Source organism: Lichenostomus cassidix, chromosome 1, assembly GCF_008360975.1.
Source record: "Lichenostomus cassidix isolate B80296 chromosome 1, HeHo_3.0, whole genome shotgun sequence".
Taxonomy (NCBI): domain Eukaryota; kingdom Metazoa; phylum Chordata; class Aves; order Passeriformes; family Meliphagidae; genus Lichenostomus; species Lichenostomus cassidix.
The window spans coordinates 71,389,660-71,407,588 of record NC_139479.1 but is presented as its reverse complement, the minus strand read 5'-3'; the positions used below and the strand labels follow the sequence as shown (position 1 = coordinate 71,407,588).

The 17,929-nt window shown below is 40.0% G+C and overlaps 1 protein-coding gene across 1 annotated transcript in view; it reads right to left on the bottom strand.

Annotated features, from left to right (window-relative positions):
- CRYL1 (crystallin lambda 1) overlaps positions 1-17,929 on the bottom strand; it is a 50,047-nt gene that overhangs the window by 9,371 nt on the left and 22,747 nt on the right. The window contains exons 5-7 of the mRNA XM_085063240.1: positions 17,190-17,351; positions 14,337-14,531; positions 6,533-6,638 (exon numbers count right to left, since the gene is read on the bottom strand). Of these exons, the coding sequence (XP_084919366.1) occupies positions 6,533-6,638; positions 14,337-14,531; positions 17,190-17,351 (463 nt within the window). The remainder of the gene's footprint in view (positions 1-6,532; positions 6,639-14,336; positions 14,532-17,189; positions 17,352-17,929) is intronic.

The window sequence follows — 17,929 nt, the reverse complement described above, 5'->3', positions numbered from 1 at the left end:
CAAAAGAGGAAAAAGTATAAAAAAAGTTAGGGGTCTAGAGAAGAGCAGTAGCATTATATAATTGATGTCAATATTGTGGCTGAAATGGTAACACACAAGCACATCTGCTGCATGGCAAGCAGGGGGTGGGCACTGCAAAATCTGACAAGTGAAGGAAAAATAGACCAAAAGTTATAATATACACACAGTCTCACACAAGGATTAAAAAAATCAATACTTCATAATTAATAACTCAGAGTAGTTCTCCCAACGTGAAATACAGTTTAAATTTGGTTTCAGTAATCAGGATCACCTGTAGGCTGCCAGCTCCAAGAAGGCACTTGAGCAATGGGGAATATGGCTGAAAAAATCACTTTGCTTTTCAACTGCAAACTCACAGCAAATATTAGACTCCAGGCCTTTAGACTTTAGGAGTCCTTTGGTTCAAAGGTCAGGGCTATTGCAAAGGTAGATGAGAAGAGACCTTGGCTGGAGCATAGGGACAAGAAGTAAAACAAATATGACACAATCCCTTTAACTTTAATCCTTGTAGATACTACCCAGGGAGCAGCTTAAGCTGGAAGAATTAGCATTGGCAAACAGTGTGAGACAGAAGGGAGCACCCAGGAGATGGAAAAACAGCAAGATGGTAAATGAGGTTGATAAAATCAACCACCTCTCCTTGCATCCCACTGCTGTGCCCCCGCCGTGCCTCGCCATCTCCAACTGGAGAACAAAAATGACACAAGATGCATCTGGGACAGAGGAAGAGGATGACAGCTTCCTCTTGTCTATGTGGTTTGCTGGCTCCCTGGCTAGACCTTCATCTTCCTTGCACACACTCACTTCGCCAATACTGGAGGAAAGAGCCCATGGGAGAAGGCAGATGTTGCAGCAGGCAACTGAGAACTACGAACACAAAACAGAAACACCTCCAGGGAAGGTAGGAGTTTCCTGAATCTACTTGCCACCACTTAGTCAAGCTATGGCAGAGAGTGAAAGACTAGGAATGAGTAACAGAAAGTTCTTAGGGAGCAGCATATGCAGGATTATAGAGATGAAAAGGGGAATACTCTATCTTCCCTGAAAGTCCCAAACTTTCTCAGCATTTCTGACTCCTACAATACAGTTACAGGAACATGTTACCACAAGCTAGACAAAGACATTGATTCAAGGCTCTTCAGCTGCCCATACATATCTAGGACACACAAGGCTCCAATAATGGAATAAGCTGCTGCTTATTCAGTTTCAATGACAGTCCAGGCATATTCCAAAATGACTAATGAACTGTCCCACAAAAATTTGTTCTAATAACCACACTTAAGGTTTGCAGATCCTTACCTGAGGACTTGCACTAGTGTGGTGCAAACATCGTTACTGCTGTAATGCCTCTAGTTGCATCATCAAAGTGAACTAATTATTGATGAAGGAAAGAGAACACAGGAGCTTAGAAACATGCATGAAATGCTTCACTGCCCTGAAAAGTCACAAGTGAAGTTCATAAAGATGACTGTAGTAGTAGGAAAAGAGAAGTGAAAACACAACAGATTAAAATGTAGCATTTTCATGCATCATAGTTTGTAAGCATCTTGAAGTATCTCAGCTTCTTGTATGCTGTCTCATCCCCTTGTCCTCATAAGAAAGACAAGAGGCATGAGGGCTGAAGGATGCACGCAAGCAAACTCGGTAAACCAGCCTGGCAAGAAGACTATACATGGGGCAGAACAAGGAAGGCACTGAGACACTTGTGAGAGGGAAGCAGAGTCAGGAGCAAGGGTTACTGGCATGGACAGGGAACATGCCAAAGAGAGGGTGCTTCACAATACTGAGTATTAACTTGATGACTTCCAACCTGATGAGCAGCATATTAAGATACTGTAGTGACTCAAAGAGAGTAGGCACGGTGGTCAAGCCACTGATGCAACAGCATCAACAATTTGAAAAGACTGGGGTGGGGTTGACTTCAGCACATAAAATCTAAGAAGATGCTGCAATGAAAGATGAGTATGGATGATGGCAGAAAAAAAGGCATATTTTGGGAACATCATGGAGGAATCTGACACAGTTAGATTATGTTCAGATAAACAAAAGCCCCAAACTTTTTTACTGATAGAGGGATTACACTTCTAGACATTACAGCTCCAAGGGCAACTTTCTAAATGTAATCCTATCTTCATCAAGGGTGTGTCTGAACACAGGTGCATGCTCTGAGTTAGGGTGTGAACTCACAGGACATTTTGTACATTACATTAATTACCATATGAATTCACTTAAGACACTAGTTGCACAAATACTTGCAAGTACACTAAAACAGTGGTAGCACCAAAAAAAGTTTTATTCTCGTTGTACCAGTGTTACCATCTCAACAGCAATGCCCAAGTATTTCTGCAGGCCTGCAGTGAGCTGGATGAAGGAATTAAACTGAGTCATTATGAACTGCTTGTTTTGTTAGATCAGTTTCAAACTTGGGATGAATTCCTCAGTCTGAGCCACCTGGTGATCATACACATTCTTTCATTACCATAAGGCATAAGGATGCATCAAGATGTGTTCTTTGGGACCCATCTATAATGACTTGAGGAATAAAGCTTTAAGAATTCCTGTGCAAAGCCATGTGTTCCTTTCAGAAAGCAGAGGGTATAACTTTGCACCTAAGAGCCCACAGAAGGAAACTGGTGCAGAGCAGCCAGTATCCTGAAAAATTCGCCTCTTAACTCACTACATATAAACTCTTCCACACAGAAAAGCCCTGCAGCTCCACAGAGGCAAACAGCATATCTAGAAGAGCTACAGACTGCTTTCTTCAGCCTACTGGGAAGGGAATTGATTGCGTATAAAAACGTGTGAAATATATGGTGGGTTTATGAAAATGAAAAGGGTTTTTATGATTATATACTACTGTGACACTTCATATCCATGGTACCCCTCTTACAAGTATCCCGAATTGGGTTGAAATATTTTATTATCCTATAACATACCACATAGGTTGGACAGAGAAGGAGGCAATCTTCCTTTTCTTAGATGTTACTACCTTAGAGGTTCTCACACATGCTGATCACCTTGCAGTACAAAAGTTCCTGAACTGGGTTAAAGCTTGGTTTGGTCCCTGTACAGCAGAACTGAAGTAGTGGCCATAGCAATGGAAATAATCTCTGCTCTTGACCCAGCCAGCATACCTGTTCAGAGTAATTCTTAGAAACCACACCTGGCTATGTCTTGCCCAACCAAACAAGAAAAATTTCCTCCCTTTGAACTATGACTTATGATTCCCCACTCTTTCCTTTTCATATTTTTTGCTTTTTATACAGCACAATCACTCTGCTCCTATTATCCAAAACCAATTCACCTGGAAGGTGCTTGGGAAATACTTATTCCCATTTTCAGTAAGAGAAACACAGTTTTGATGGTGAAGACTAAGTCCTAGCTTACTGGATATTTGTTCTTACTTTATGGGGACCATAGGTCAGCCCCAATTTCCACATAACTCCTGTAGACACCTGTATGAATACCTGGGTGGGTGACAGGTAGAATATAACCCTGGAACGGTGTTCACGAAAATGCAGGCGAGAAAACAGCAACAAAGATCCTTCCACCTCCCCCCATCCAGCTCTTCTACTAATATTGGCAGTTTAGATCAAGTTCCAATTATAGCTTGCTAAATAACCCACTAATAAAATAACTGATCTAAGCCAATTGTGAAATATATACGAAGAGCTTTTGCTGCAAACCTGTAAAACACAGGATATGATAGTCTAGCCTCTACTTCTACAGATGACTGCTTGCAAGAGCTTAAGAAAAAAAAAAAGAAGAGATTTCTCAAGAAACAAGAGATTCTGAAGATACAATCTTACTGAGGCTGGACCATCTTCACTGTATTCACAGATTGCCTGGTACATGTACAGGTGGGATGTTGTGTCTGCCAACATAATCCCACAATAGAAAGCAGGCATACAAATTCAAAATCTGAAACACATATCAACATTAATTTTATTTGTTGTGATCAACAATCAACTTCATAGCATTATGCAATTTGGATATACTTTTTTCCTCCCCAAAGCAGTTTCCTCTGTCTGTTGCAATTCAGTTCTTGAACTGTTATTGCTGTTTCTGCTCCTTTTAATGACTTGATGCTGTCATGTTATGCCTTGTTCAAGGCTGTTGGCTCACTGCCATATAGTCAGCATTCCTAATATTCATGCATTGATTAAAGGGTAATCTAAATGGCCTAGATAATAGCTTTGATAGGATCATTTGTGAATATGGAAGAAAGGATATAAGAACTAACCCAGGAAAAAAGTGACATTAGCCCATAGGAAGTTCATGGGAGGATCTTGATGTATGCATTCCCATAGGGAAAGAAGAAACACTGATCTCAGAAAAAATTATTGGAATAAGTTTATTCAAATCCAAACAAAAATGTCACATCACCTTAACAAAACCAAACCAAATAAAAAAAGAGACTCTCCCACAAATAACAGTATTTTCTCTCACATGCTTCTTTCATCCTTACCCTCCTTCCTCGCTAATTAACAAGTAATTTAAGACTGTGGACAACTAATATCTTATTGCTGTAAAAAAAAGGCAGCTGCTCTGAAGTTGGTGAAACTGATCAGCTAACAAACAGGACAGAGGCAGTTTCTTACATCTACCTCCAATTCCTTCCACTGATTTAAAAAACCATTATTAATACACCACATTAGAGCAGGCTGTCATAGAATCATAGTCGTTTTGTTGGAAAAGACTTCTAAGATAAGTCCAGCCGTTAACCCAGCACTGCCAAGTTCACCAGCAAACCATGTCCCTGACTGCCACATCTACATGTCTTTTCAATACCTCCAGGGATGGTGACACAACCACTTCCCAGGGCAGCCTCTTCCAATGCTTGACAACCCTTTTCATGAAGAATTTTTCCCTAATATCCAATCCAAACCTTCCCCAGTGCAATTTCCTCTTGTTCTATCACTTGCTGTCTGGGAGAAGAGGCTGACCCCCACCTGGCTACAGCCTCCTTTCAGGCAGTCGTAGAGAGCAATAAAGTTCCCCCTGAGCCTCCTTTTCTCCAGGCTAAACACTCCCAGCTCCCTCAGCTGCTCCTCACAGGACTTGTGCTCCAGACCCTTCCCAGCTCCCTTTCCCTTCTCTGGACACACTCCAGCCCCTCAATGTCTTTCTTGCAGTGAGTGACCCAGAACTGAACACAGGATTTGAGGTGTGGCCTCAGCAGTGCTGAGTACAGGGGGACAATCCCTGTCCTGGTCCTGCTGGCCACACTACTGCTGATCCAGGCCAGGATGCCATTGGCCTTCTTGGCCACCTGGGCACACCCTGGCTTCATGTTCAGCTGCTGTCAAACAGCTCCCCCAGGTCCTTTTCCACATGGCAGCTTTCCAGCCACTCTGCCCGAGCCTGTAGCACTGCCTGGGATTGTTGTGACTGAAGTGCAGGACCTGGCACTTGGCCTTGTTGAACCTCACACAACTGGTCTTGACCCATTGATCCAGCCTGTCCAGATCCCTCTGCAGAGCCTTCCTGCCCTCCAGCAGATCAACACTCCCACCCACCATGGTGTCATCCACAAATTTACTAAGGGTACACTCAATCCCTTCATCCAGATCACCAATGAAGATATTAAACAGGACTGGGCCCAACACTGAACCCTGGGGGATGCACTAGTGAGTGGCCTGCACTTGAATGTAATTCTATTCCCCACCACTCTCTGGGCCTGGCCATCCAGACAGTCTTTTACCTAGTGAGCAGCCAGTTTCTCCAGGAAAATGCTGTGGAAAAAAGGAGTCAAAGGCTTTACTAAAGTCCAGGTAGACAATATCCTTTCCCTCCTCCACTAAGCAGATCATCTTGCTTTAGAAGGAGATCAGGTTAGTCAAGCAAATTCTTGGCAATCAAGAGGAGGTCCATATTTTTCCACATTATGTGAAGCAATACTGGGCAACCAAACAGAAGTTGGCACTGGTATGGAACTATGAACATAAGCCATCACATGTCCTGACATCAGCAATTTTGATTTAAACTGTCTCTGATGAGAGCAAGAGCCTGAGTCAATCTGTGAGCACATAAACAGGAGCAGCTCTAGACTTGGAGAAAATGCATCTACATGTGCCGCAGTGAAGCAATACTTCTTATGATCCAAGTTATTGAACAAGCCAACAAAGTGCTTTTGTGGAAGTGACACTGGATTATCAGCTAAACTTTTTCAATAGTTTTTTACCTGACACTTAGATAGTCCTGAACTGTGGGTACAGCAATGCTATTGAAATACTGGGATGAATCTTGGAAAAAAAAATTATTACACAGCTAGTGTTTTAATGACTTGTCATCTTTCATGTGATCATTTATAACAGGATAGCCAATATCTATTTCCTTCCATTGACCTCATGCTTTAGGTAAGTCTTCCTTTTCTTATTTCTTATCATTACAGTAAAAACAGAGACAAGCCATAGTTGCAGCAATCCTAACCTGTTGGTTAGATAACATTTCCAGAGTCTTGTGCAATGTAAGCCTTCCCTTCATATTCATAACATTTTACACTACCTACCTTCTGCATTAAGATGCATGGTTTCCAGAGGTCCAATAAATGCGTATCGCATTCCCAAGCCATCAGACATCACAAGGTCTAGATCAGTAGGAGACATTACTCCTTCCTAAGCAGCAAAAATACAACAGGAAGGAAGACTGGTGAGGGTTTCCTTTTAATGCAAAATTTTCCATTTTATGTGTATAATTAAAAAATTAGAGAAGTAATAAAAACTAAGGCTGGAAAAAGCAGTTAGATTGCAAAGAGAAAAACAACTGTTTGCCAGAAATGTCCATCTATTATGCAAGCCTTCTTAAGGTTCAGTATAAGCAGTCATTCATGTCTCTAAGACTATTGTACTTTATAGTCCCAGAAACCGAGAATCAGAGAAAAAAGCAAGCATGACACTGTTAACAGCACACAAACAAAAGAGTTTATGTCAAATCCAACTAGTATACCACCCCTTTCAAATACAGGAGTTTTGCCTAAATGTTAAATATCTCTTCATATTCTCTTAGCTTTGGATTTTTGGGCAGAGTCCAAATTAGCAGAATGGTGGTACACCAGTGGGTACTGCTCCTGAGGCCACCTGCAAAAAAGGCTGGATCCAAACACACAGGTAATGCAGTTGCCACTCCCTCTCACAAAACTCACCAAACATTCAGCCTACCCAGCCTCAACCTGCCCAGGGTTCTCGAGTTCATTGCCAGCCTCACACCTCAAGAGCTGGCAAGATATGGAACACGCAAAACAAAGCATTTCTCATGTTAGAAGTCGAGCATTGCTATTTCATCCACATGTAGCACTTACAAGAAAGCCAATTCTTCCATCAGGTTGGGGCAAGAAAGTCTTGTAAAAAAATGACTTACAGTTCTTTACCTCAACAGATTTACTTGAGAAGAAATACTGTTTATTACATGAGGTTGTTCTCCACCTACTAGAAAGATATGAATTAATGAAGACTTGTTCTTACCACTTCTATCAGATAAGGCTTGGTTTCAAGAACTTGTCCTCTTTATTCCCAGAGACACGAAAACATTTCCTTCTGGTTAGGAAGGTGGAAGAGATGATGAACTACTTCTAATTTGTTTTCACCCTACTCTGAGGTGCTCTCCCCACTCAATGCCTCTTCCTTAAGCAGCTGTTTTGGGCTTCAGAATATAAGTACGCATGGTCTGTTGTCATTTTCTGTTAAATTTCTCTCTTGCAGGGCCCTTTCTGAATGCCTCTTTGTATCACGCAGTCATGGGCTAGAGTTACGAGCGTGCAGGACAACTCTTCTGATCTGTAGTAGACATTGACATCTGAGCTAGACATCGAGACTCTTTATAATCACCAGGGAGAAAAAGGAAATCAGCGTCCTAAAGCAGCCATCTAGAATAGGTAAGATGAGGTGTGTCCTAAAAGGGCCTAATTCTCCTCACTGATTGAAAGATGAGTAAGGAACTTAGATATCACTGTCTACACTGTAGATATCCCATCTTAAATGAGCTGAACCTCACCCACAGTGTCTTCCTGTGTCCATCACTCACATCATCTAATGCTACTATAAAAGAAGCTTATAAGCCGTGAACCAACATAACTTCTACAGCTGGCCACAGACATTGGGTTTCATCATCTCAGGCTTAAACTGAGACTTTTATAAGACAACCTCAATCCTCAACCTGTTAGTAGACATTGTTCCTATCAAAAACAATCCTGTCTGAATCCCTGTTGCAGAACTCTACCTTGAAAAGGAAACACTGACATAATAATTAAGATCTATGTACCATGTATGGAACACACAATTCTCATAGCAATTTAATTAGCCATAAAATGGCAGGGATAAGAAAGCATTATTTTCTTCAAATTAAAGGTAAAGCACAGACATGGTAAAGTAACTCATCTAGAGACAGAGAGAAAGGCCTGGATAAAGACAGGACTAAACAAAAACCTCAGACAGAATTCAGATTACAGACCAGCCTCAGGGTAACTAACACAGGCACCATACATTCTGTGAAAGCTTTTTCCCCTGACAGGGCAACACAACTTCTCTGAACAACATCAGCAAAGTCAACAAAAGTGTTCTTCTGTTGGGAGTGCTTCATCCAAACAATGAGTTGTGCTGGTAAAGCTGTGCTTGATGAGTGGTTCCCCCCTGCCCCCCTGGTTGACATGGATTTGTGGACAAAAGACTAACCACAAATTCCAGACAAGCATTTGAACCACAGCAGCAGTTAAAAACTGTAAACATAATGTTAAAAGAGGCTCTTGAAGCACTTCAAAATCATTGCAAATTATTTTTTTAATTAAAAACCTACTTTGGATACCATAGTCCTCAGCTATTATACTGACATTTGAAGACCAGGTGCCCTCAGAATCATGAGATTTCTCACGAGCTTTTCTCTTGGCCTTCTGACTATAGCTGCAATTTGACATTTACAGCTGCTAAAAGGCAAAAATTGTTGCTACCAAAAGGAAACCATGACAGATCTCTTCAGTTGAGGGATATAGTATTCTACACAAATGAGCTCAGCTTCTTCCTGTCAAAAAGACCCTCCTAAAGAAAAGCTTTTTACTTCTTCCCTTTAGAAATTAAAAACACATAAATGATAAACAAATTAGACTGTCCTCCCCTAAGGAATAACCCTACTCCAGTTTATGACAAGGAGACCATAAGCTGGTAGAATGATTCACCAGCATGCAAGGTCAGGAAGGTGTTTTCCACAGGGATTGGTGTTTATGCTAAGAACTAAACAAGAAAGAGTTCCTATCTGGATTCATTAAGTCTAGGTGTGAAATAATCTTCCCAAGAGGATTTTTCATCCTGGATTACCCTTCTGGTAAGCCTTTGCCTCCAGCACTTTTCAGAGGGAAGAGGAAGTGTGTTAAGAGCTCACTAGAAGCTCTCACAGCTACAGAATTAATATTTAAAATAGATTCCACTAAAATCCTCAGTGATCCCAATGGCCAGTCAAATTTCAAAATCTAGACAATCTCAGAATCCTCCACACTTCTTCCAACACCATTTATATACCACAATCTCATTTTCCTAGAGATTTTAACCTCCAGTGAAACCACAGGATTATCCTAATGAGCTTTGGTATTTCATTAGTGCTTCTCCCCATGCAGGGATCCTTTTCACCTTTCCAGAAACCCGTGGTGGTTCTGTTGTCTCCACCTTTAGGCTCTGACCCAACCTGCCTGCTTTTAATCACCAGTCTTTCCATCTGTGACTCACACTCACATCGCAACTTCAGTCACGGACTCAGTTTGTAATCGTATCAAATGTAATAGCCAAAAAGCCCCACAGTCTTACTTTTTTCTCATTCCATCAATTCATCATGTTCTCCTACTCACTCCAGTGTCTGTTATAGAGTTATTTTGGACTCCAATGCCTCCTGGACCACATACTTTCTGTCTCCAAATCTGCTAACTTCAACCTCTGTATCTCCCAAATCCAGTATTCCTTTTTTTTTTTTCCTGATTGCCACTAATATATGCATTCTCTCTCAGCAGTACTTGTTACACCCTTCTTGTCACTATCACTTCAATCAAGTCCCTTCCATCCACACCCTGATAAGATCTTTTTCCACTCCTGTAATTTTGAGCATATGAGTTTTCTGCCATATCCCTCTACCACATTTTTCCATTTCATAATGTTTAAGAAACTTGTCCTACACACTTCACACCTCCTTGCTTTGCTGGCTTTTATCTTCCATCTTCCATGGCACCCTCATTCACCTCGCCCTGTAAGAAACACTTAGTATCAACACCGTTTTTCTTACTGTCCCTTTAAACTTAGTTTTTATGATATTCCCCCTTTTATGGGGCACTGTAACTAGGTGTTTAATCCTATACCTTATCTTCAATCTTTTAGAAAAGTCCTTTGAATGACACTGTAATATAATTAATAGTAAGGAATTTGGACTTTAAAAAGTCTTGCCAGCATTTAAGGATTGCATTAGCTAGCATTGCTAAGCTAGTCACAGTGAAGTGTTGGTGAAACTGGATTATGTCAATCAAAATTTTACCTTCAGAACAAGACAAAGTCAAGCTATTTAACTAACACTCCTTTGTAACATAATGACAAACTACTCTAGAATACACTGGTACTGGTAAAAGTACTAAAGTAATGATATCTGCAGTGCACAGCATGCTTCCCAGGCAAATAAAGGCAGTAACCTTCTACGCCAAGAGTTAGGAACAAAATCAGACACACCAGTGACCACTCTTAATAGAGATGTGAGAAAGTAAATAAATGGTAACAGAGAATAACAGAGAAAGCAGTTTGATATATTTTTCCTGTTACTGGTTAAAGGTTATTCTAATGGTTCCAAACTCGTCGTATCAAAATTTAGGGTCAATAAGAGAAGAATAAGGACCTTCAACTTCAACATCTCACAGTACATCTTTTACTCTCATCATTATCAGCTTTGTAGCATTTCTACCAGCGCCCTAAAAATTAAAAACATAAATAAGAAACCTACATAAATGCCACTCTCAGACAGGCTGTGAGGTCCTACACAAAGTTCTCAGATACATGACCTTGAAGAGAGAGACTGGAGTGCTCCCAGTATCTGCTTTTTCATGGACTAAATGTGGAGCATGAGGAGACAGAGATAACTGATACAAAAAGCTCCTGCCACAAACACCTGCACTGCCCAAATGCTTGTGACTTGCAAGTCACAGCATTCTTTGAAAAGACATCTCATCACAAAAAGACTAACTCAGACCCAAAATGAAACATCTCTTTGTAGCAGTCTTGCCTCAAAGGGAAGCACATGCTCAAATTACATCTTTTAGACCCATAAATGAATCCGTGGTATCTGCTTCTAAGTTCATGTAAAGTCAAACTTCTACATCCTGTAGTCTGCATTCCTAATTATCCACATAAGCAAAGTTCTCAGAATCCAACTGCACATCTCCAAATGAGTTTTCCTTCTCCTACTTTCACACAAATTGCCCCACAACTTTCAAGCCTATCATTTTTTTACCACCTTAACTCCACACTTCCCACTCTCACATTTAGTCCAGTCCTGTATTTACAGCACTCATTTTTAGCCCAGCTTTAAAATCCCTAAAAAAACCCTAAAAACTACTCCAAGCAAGCAAACAAACAAACAAAAAAACCCAAAAAAACAACCAAACAAACAGCAAAAAAAAAAATCCAAACAACTCCCCAGTGCTTCTTGGAGTAATGAAAACATCTGTTCAAGACATTACCAATGTGAGTAAAACTTGATTTTTAGGAGCCTCTCAAAGACTGAGAGTTGAGGAGATTGATGTTTTCAACAGTAAGAATGGAAAAGTGACTTCACAATCAGAAGCAAGAAGTATTCTTCCCCATTTGGAAAGTGGAATACACGAAAAGGACATGACTTGCAATAAAAATTACTAAGTTGGGAGAACAACAGTAGAAACACACAAACTGCTCCAGGCCTGCAGCTCTCATCTATCTGCAGTGATCCTCCTCCCATCAAAGGTACTGTGCAGCCTGAATTCACACAGCTGAAACCATACACCTTTGACAGCTGCTATTGTTCAGGCTTCTGGAATGGAAATACAACTATCAAAGTTGTTACTGTTTAAATGTGTAGTTGCCTGAAACGCAGTAAAACTGCACAAGAACAGAACAACTTGGAAATTTTGATGTACAACAAAAGCAACTTTCTTTATCTGTCAGCCCTTCAAGCACTGTTTTATTGCTATTCACATAACCACCACTCCCACAAAAGCATCCATACCGGTTCACACTAAAGGTTTGCCTCAACTCAGTTCCTCCTTTCCAACAGCAGCCCATGAAGTGTTCTACTCCTTCCACAGCAAAACCAAACAGCCAATGACACTTCCACTGATATGCACTGTACTGCCTCAGCTCCCAGCAGTCCAGTCTTTGAGAATTTGACAGCTGGAGGTTGCTTCTGCACAGTCCAGCACGAATGTGTCTAAATGATCCCTGGACTATGGCAGTGGCTCCCACAATTGAGTTTATGCTCTCAGAGATGTGAAAGAATCCTACCAGATTTTTGAGGCATTACCTGAATGCCTGTGCTGACCAAGAGTGTTGTATCAATGTGCCTACACGTTATCAGACTTACTGCTCCACAGCTTCTCAATGACTCTTTGAATTCTTTCATAAGAGGTAAAGTGTGCTAACTTCCATTTTTGCAGTGTTATGCTAGATAGTGTATAAAAAGGTGCTTAAATTGGTATTTAATCAACTTGGTATTTCAGTTTCGTGATCCACGGGTAAGTTCAATTTCTCCTTCATAGTCATTTACTCTTTCCTCCTTCAAAAATCTTGTTCTTAGCATGACTTATTTTATATCAGATCTCTTTCTTTCAAAGAAAGGTTACACTGTGGGAACCTCTTTAACAGTAAAAGTTGCAGTTCAAGCTAGCTTTTTGCTCATGAACTTAGCCTTCCTTGTCCACAATTTTTAGTAGTTGTTTTTACATTTTTATTCTTGAAGATACTTTTTCACCACTGTTTTTATGATTTCTGAAATAATTTACAGGCCAATTTAGATAGGGCCAGACTCATCAGTGGTGCCCAGCAACAGGACAAGAGGACAGGCACCAACTATAACTCAGAAAGTTACATCTGAATAGGAAGAAAAAAATCTGCTTTGAGGGTGATACAGTGCTGAAGCAGGCTGCCAATGAGGTTATGGAGTATTCTCTGAAGTTATTCAAAACCCACTTAGACATGATCCTGTGCAACCTGCTGTAGTAGGGGTGTGGGACTAGATGATCTCCAGAGGTCCCTTCCAACCCCAAATATTCTGTGATTCCATGTTACTGTCTTTTCTATCCTATGTCTTCCAATATGACTACAGCTTTCTGAAGGGGTTTTTCTTATCATAAACTTGAGACTTTGTATTAAAAGTTTAACAACAGAAGCCATTTAAAAAATTTAAATTAAAATCTCCAGTGGTAGATCAGTTCCTTCCTCACAACACTGTTTTACTTACTGTTTTTCACCACCTCCTTTATATTGTTGTATTATGTTGCTAGTGAAAGGTACAGGTAAGCAAAATCAATTCAGCAACTATGTTTAAATACTTCTTTGGAAAAAGGGTTGCTTTGTTTACAATAATATTACCTTAGTTTTAAGATCTTTACCTATATTTGTGTGCATGGTTGTTTCAAACAGCTTGAAAAATCAAAACACTCCCCACAACAACAAAGTCCTATTAAAGCCCAGTTGAAATTCTTCTCAACATAATAGCAACAGACTCATAACTCAGCTCCTGCTGATGAAAGATCAGACTTTTCAGCACAGAACAGGAAACTGTGGGAAAAGCTGAAGGGACACAAACAAATGATTCTCAGCTACAAGTCTGAATGGGCAGGAGGAGGAGAAATCTGTCTTTACCTACAAGTATCAAGTAACAGCTGAACCTATGAGTTCAGTTCCTGAAAGGCCAAAGAGAAAACCATTTAAAATATTTTCATTACCACTGTACAGTAATGAAAAAAACAAGTAGAAAAAAACAAACAGGAAATTATGAGAAGCCTACAAAAAAGAAAAATCAGTATTTTGATTCCTGTGCTTTTAAGATTATTCTTTTGATTATCCTGAAAATAATAGTATTCTGAAAAAAGAAAGCAGGATAAAGAGTAATTGTTATGATCACATATCACCTTGTTTTTGTCAGTCTTTGCTTTTTATAGCTGACATCACTTCTTACTGGGTTTAATTTACATTTAAATATACATTTTATGTTCAAAAGGGACAACTTAACAAAAGACAACACAAATTTATAGGAAGTTTAAATATACAATCTCACTTATCACATTTACAGAACTGATCAAGCACTGAAGAAAAAGATATACATACACCCACAAGTCTCCAGGCTTCGCTTATCACTGCATACTGTAGTCGATTCAGAACAAACCCCTCAATTTCTCTGTTTAGTTTGACAGGAGACTGACCAATCTTCTTCATCACGGCATATGTTCTCTCTGTAGTAGAAGGATCTGTTTCTGGATGAGGAACAATTTCAACCAATGGCACAAAGTAAGGTGGATTTACCTCAAGAAGAAACACAAAAGAAGAATGTCAACCATCAACGGCACAAGTAAATATAAAACATCTTTATAGCTGCCACTAGTGGATGGCCTTGGATAATTTCCAGTGAACACAGTAAGTCTGATATTCAGACCTTGAAAGACTTCACCAAGCCAATAAAAGCTGGTGCATTAATTAAAATGAAAAAAAACCCAACAAAAAACTTTGCACTAAATCAAACTCTCTTTAACCCCAGTAAAATTCAAGGAGCTACACCTGAATAGTACTAGAAGAATTTATATTGACTTGAGTAACTTCTCAATATTCAGGCTGTTTGTTGTTGTAAGACATATGATCACCACCTGTATTTCAAAATTAAGCAAGGCATTTCCTTTTAGACAGTTAGGAGCTTTAAAACAAAAGTATTGCTAAACACCACCTGTAAGATGCAACACTTAACAGATAAGCTTCTACTGGTCCAAGCCTGTAAATGTATGCTAAACACAGTAACAGATATCACATAAAACATTGAAAATGTTGCAGAACAGGTTATCTTCAAACACTGTACTTAGAAAAAAAAAATTACCTCTCCCTGACTCTTCCCAAATGTAATTTCTCATCAAGTCAAGACCCTTGTGTAACGTATTTTTGAAGTAAAAAACAAAAAAATCCTAAAGAACATCCTGGAAACAGCTGAAAGTTTTTCAGGTCACAGTGTTACAGATAGTAATGCTGCATGCATGCTCTTTCCAAAGAGCATAACTGTCTTTCAGCTGTACTTTTAGAGGTGTTAAATTCAGCTCTCCATCTAGTTCCATGCATAGAAGGAGCTAACATATAATAAATAACTACCAGGAATAACACTGACATTTAAAGGATGGTAATTAAATACTGATTCTTTCATCATGCTCCCTTATAGTAAACCACTCTTAACTGTGCTCCTGTAAATGCAAGCACAGGATTTAGTCACAGCAATGTGCAAACACCCTTTCCTCTCTGCATGTTCTTTCTTTTCAGTATTTACATGATTCCCTTTCCTGTAGGGTCTGACCAATGCATAATCTGATTGATGTATGTCACATCTGCTCTAACTACTGATGCAACACACTTCATTCCTTTTGGAGGGCCTTGTGTCCCAACACAGCCTCTCTCACATCAGTTTCTTTGGCAGTGCCACCACCAGTGGTGAGATCAGTGTGGTGGATAGACACTGTCCAGTGGTGCCAGGAAATTGAGCAAGACCCAAAACACTGCAAGCACCAAGACATTCTCTGAGGCTTTTCTAACCCTTGTGTATATCACAAGTTCCAATCAGAAAGAGGACAAGTTAATTGTTGAGAGAGACTGAGGCTATTAAAAAATTTCTTCGAAGATTAGTGTTGACAGTGATCTTACTGAAGTATTCAATTTCATGAATTTGGCACAGGGAGTATATGGGTGTGTTCATGAGCACGCTGAGGAGACATAGGAAGACAATTTTTTAGGAGTGAGATAACAGATATCGGAGAAAACTGAAAGTGGTAGAACACAGATGAAATAGGGAATGGGGGAAAGTTCTTAAAAATGAGAAGTATTTCAGGGAACAGACAATCACCTTAGTCTAACAAAGTGACAGCTAAGAAAGGAGATGAGAAACACAAAGCCCCAAGGCACAATGGTGATGGTGGTGGGGAGGTCCCAGAAAGGGACTGACCAAATGCTGTGACACTACAGCATTAGGCTACAGGTAGCTGTAAAGATATTACAGTAAAGTAGTGCTGTATTTTTGTGCTCTGGAGCATGCCCAGGGAATTGACATTTACTTTACACTCTGAGGGATAACCTGGGGAGACATCATGTAGTTATCAAATTGCAGAGACCAGAGCAGTACCTTTCTTCATGACAACTGAAGATTATCAACTTAGCAGATCAGCTGACCAGCAGACTAACACTGGGCTAACAAATTCATTAGCTTATTGAGTAGTAGAAAACACAAGCAGTAAGAATCCCAGTGATCAAGACAAAATGCTCTTCCATGTTATAAACTGCTGTCTGGCAGTTCGAAACAGACCTCTACAGAAGCTCACAAGTGCCTTTGACCATTTTGAGGTTCTGCTGCAACCTCTAGTCATTCCATTTTTGCATCGCTGCCCTGTCCCAGTTGGTCACGAACCACGCAAATTCAGCTCCAAGTCAAATTTGTTCCATTTCATCATTCCTTAAGTCATCTTTCAGGTATACTGCTTCTGCATCACAAGTCTGAAAAACTGGAGTCTAAACTTTCCATCTTTTAGCAATATTACCTGACAAGCACATGCAGCTCAGTGTTTGGATTCTTACTGCTACCCAGCAGAGCTGAAAAAGGATACTAAAAAAATCTAACAATGACAGTAGAAGAAAGTAGCAATGTTGTAAGTTTGTACACAAAACACAGAATTCCTACATTTTGACAGCCACTAGTTTGAGAAACACAAAGTAATATGAGCACAACAGCTCACACAGAACATATCTTGAGCTAACACTATGAAACATGCTACATCCTCTCAATTTAGTAGATCAGTGCTGCTGCTGCTCACAGAATAACCAAACTACAGCCTTTTTGAAAAATTGGCCCCTGCACACTAACAACATCACACAAGTGCCTCAAATACCCTTCTGTGTCTTTCAGTCTGCAGGAAGGAGTTTGGGATGCAGGATACTTACAGGATGTGACACAATGCACTGCTTAACATGTTTAAGGCCAGTGAATAATTTGCTGGGCAAGAGACAAGAGGTCGAGCTGCTCAAGATAACATTGTCACCCACAATAAGATCCAACTGACTGAAAATCTTCTTTTTCAGTTCCAGGTTCTCTGGAGTACATTCCTGAAATAAAACCAAAAAAGAGTATTAGGAGCCACATAGTTCATGCTACATGTAGTCATGTAGCATCTATCCATACATTTCAGACTTCATTGGTCCCACCCTGATACCTAGAAATTCAGCACAAACCATCTCTTTTAATCAGCCTAGATATATCAGCGAGCCATTAGCACAAAAATACCTTTCAGTTAAAGAAATGGAAAGCCCAAGAGTTTATGTACAGCAGAAGATGGACCACCACACCCCACAGGAGATTTAACCCAAAGGAAAAGATTCTGCTCTGTCTAAAATACAGACTTTTACTCCCAGGGAGATAACACAATAATGAGGAGTAAGACCTGGTCTCCACTTTTTTTTTTTTTTTTTTTAAAGAGAATCTCACATGATAGAAGGCAGTATTCTCTCTCAGTTGGAAATGAACAGATGTATCTCAAAAGAAGACAAACATACAATCTCCAGAATTATGGCAGGAGATTCCAAGGTACAGCTCTGCAAGCTGCACTGAAACAATTCCCAGAGTTGAAATGAACGAAGATATGTAAGCATTTTAAGTGTAAGGGTCACTGAGAAAGATTTCTGAA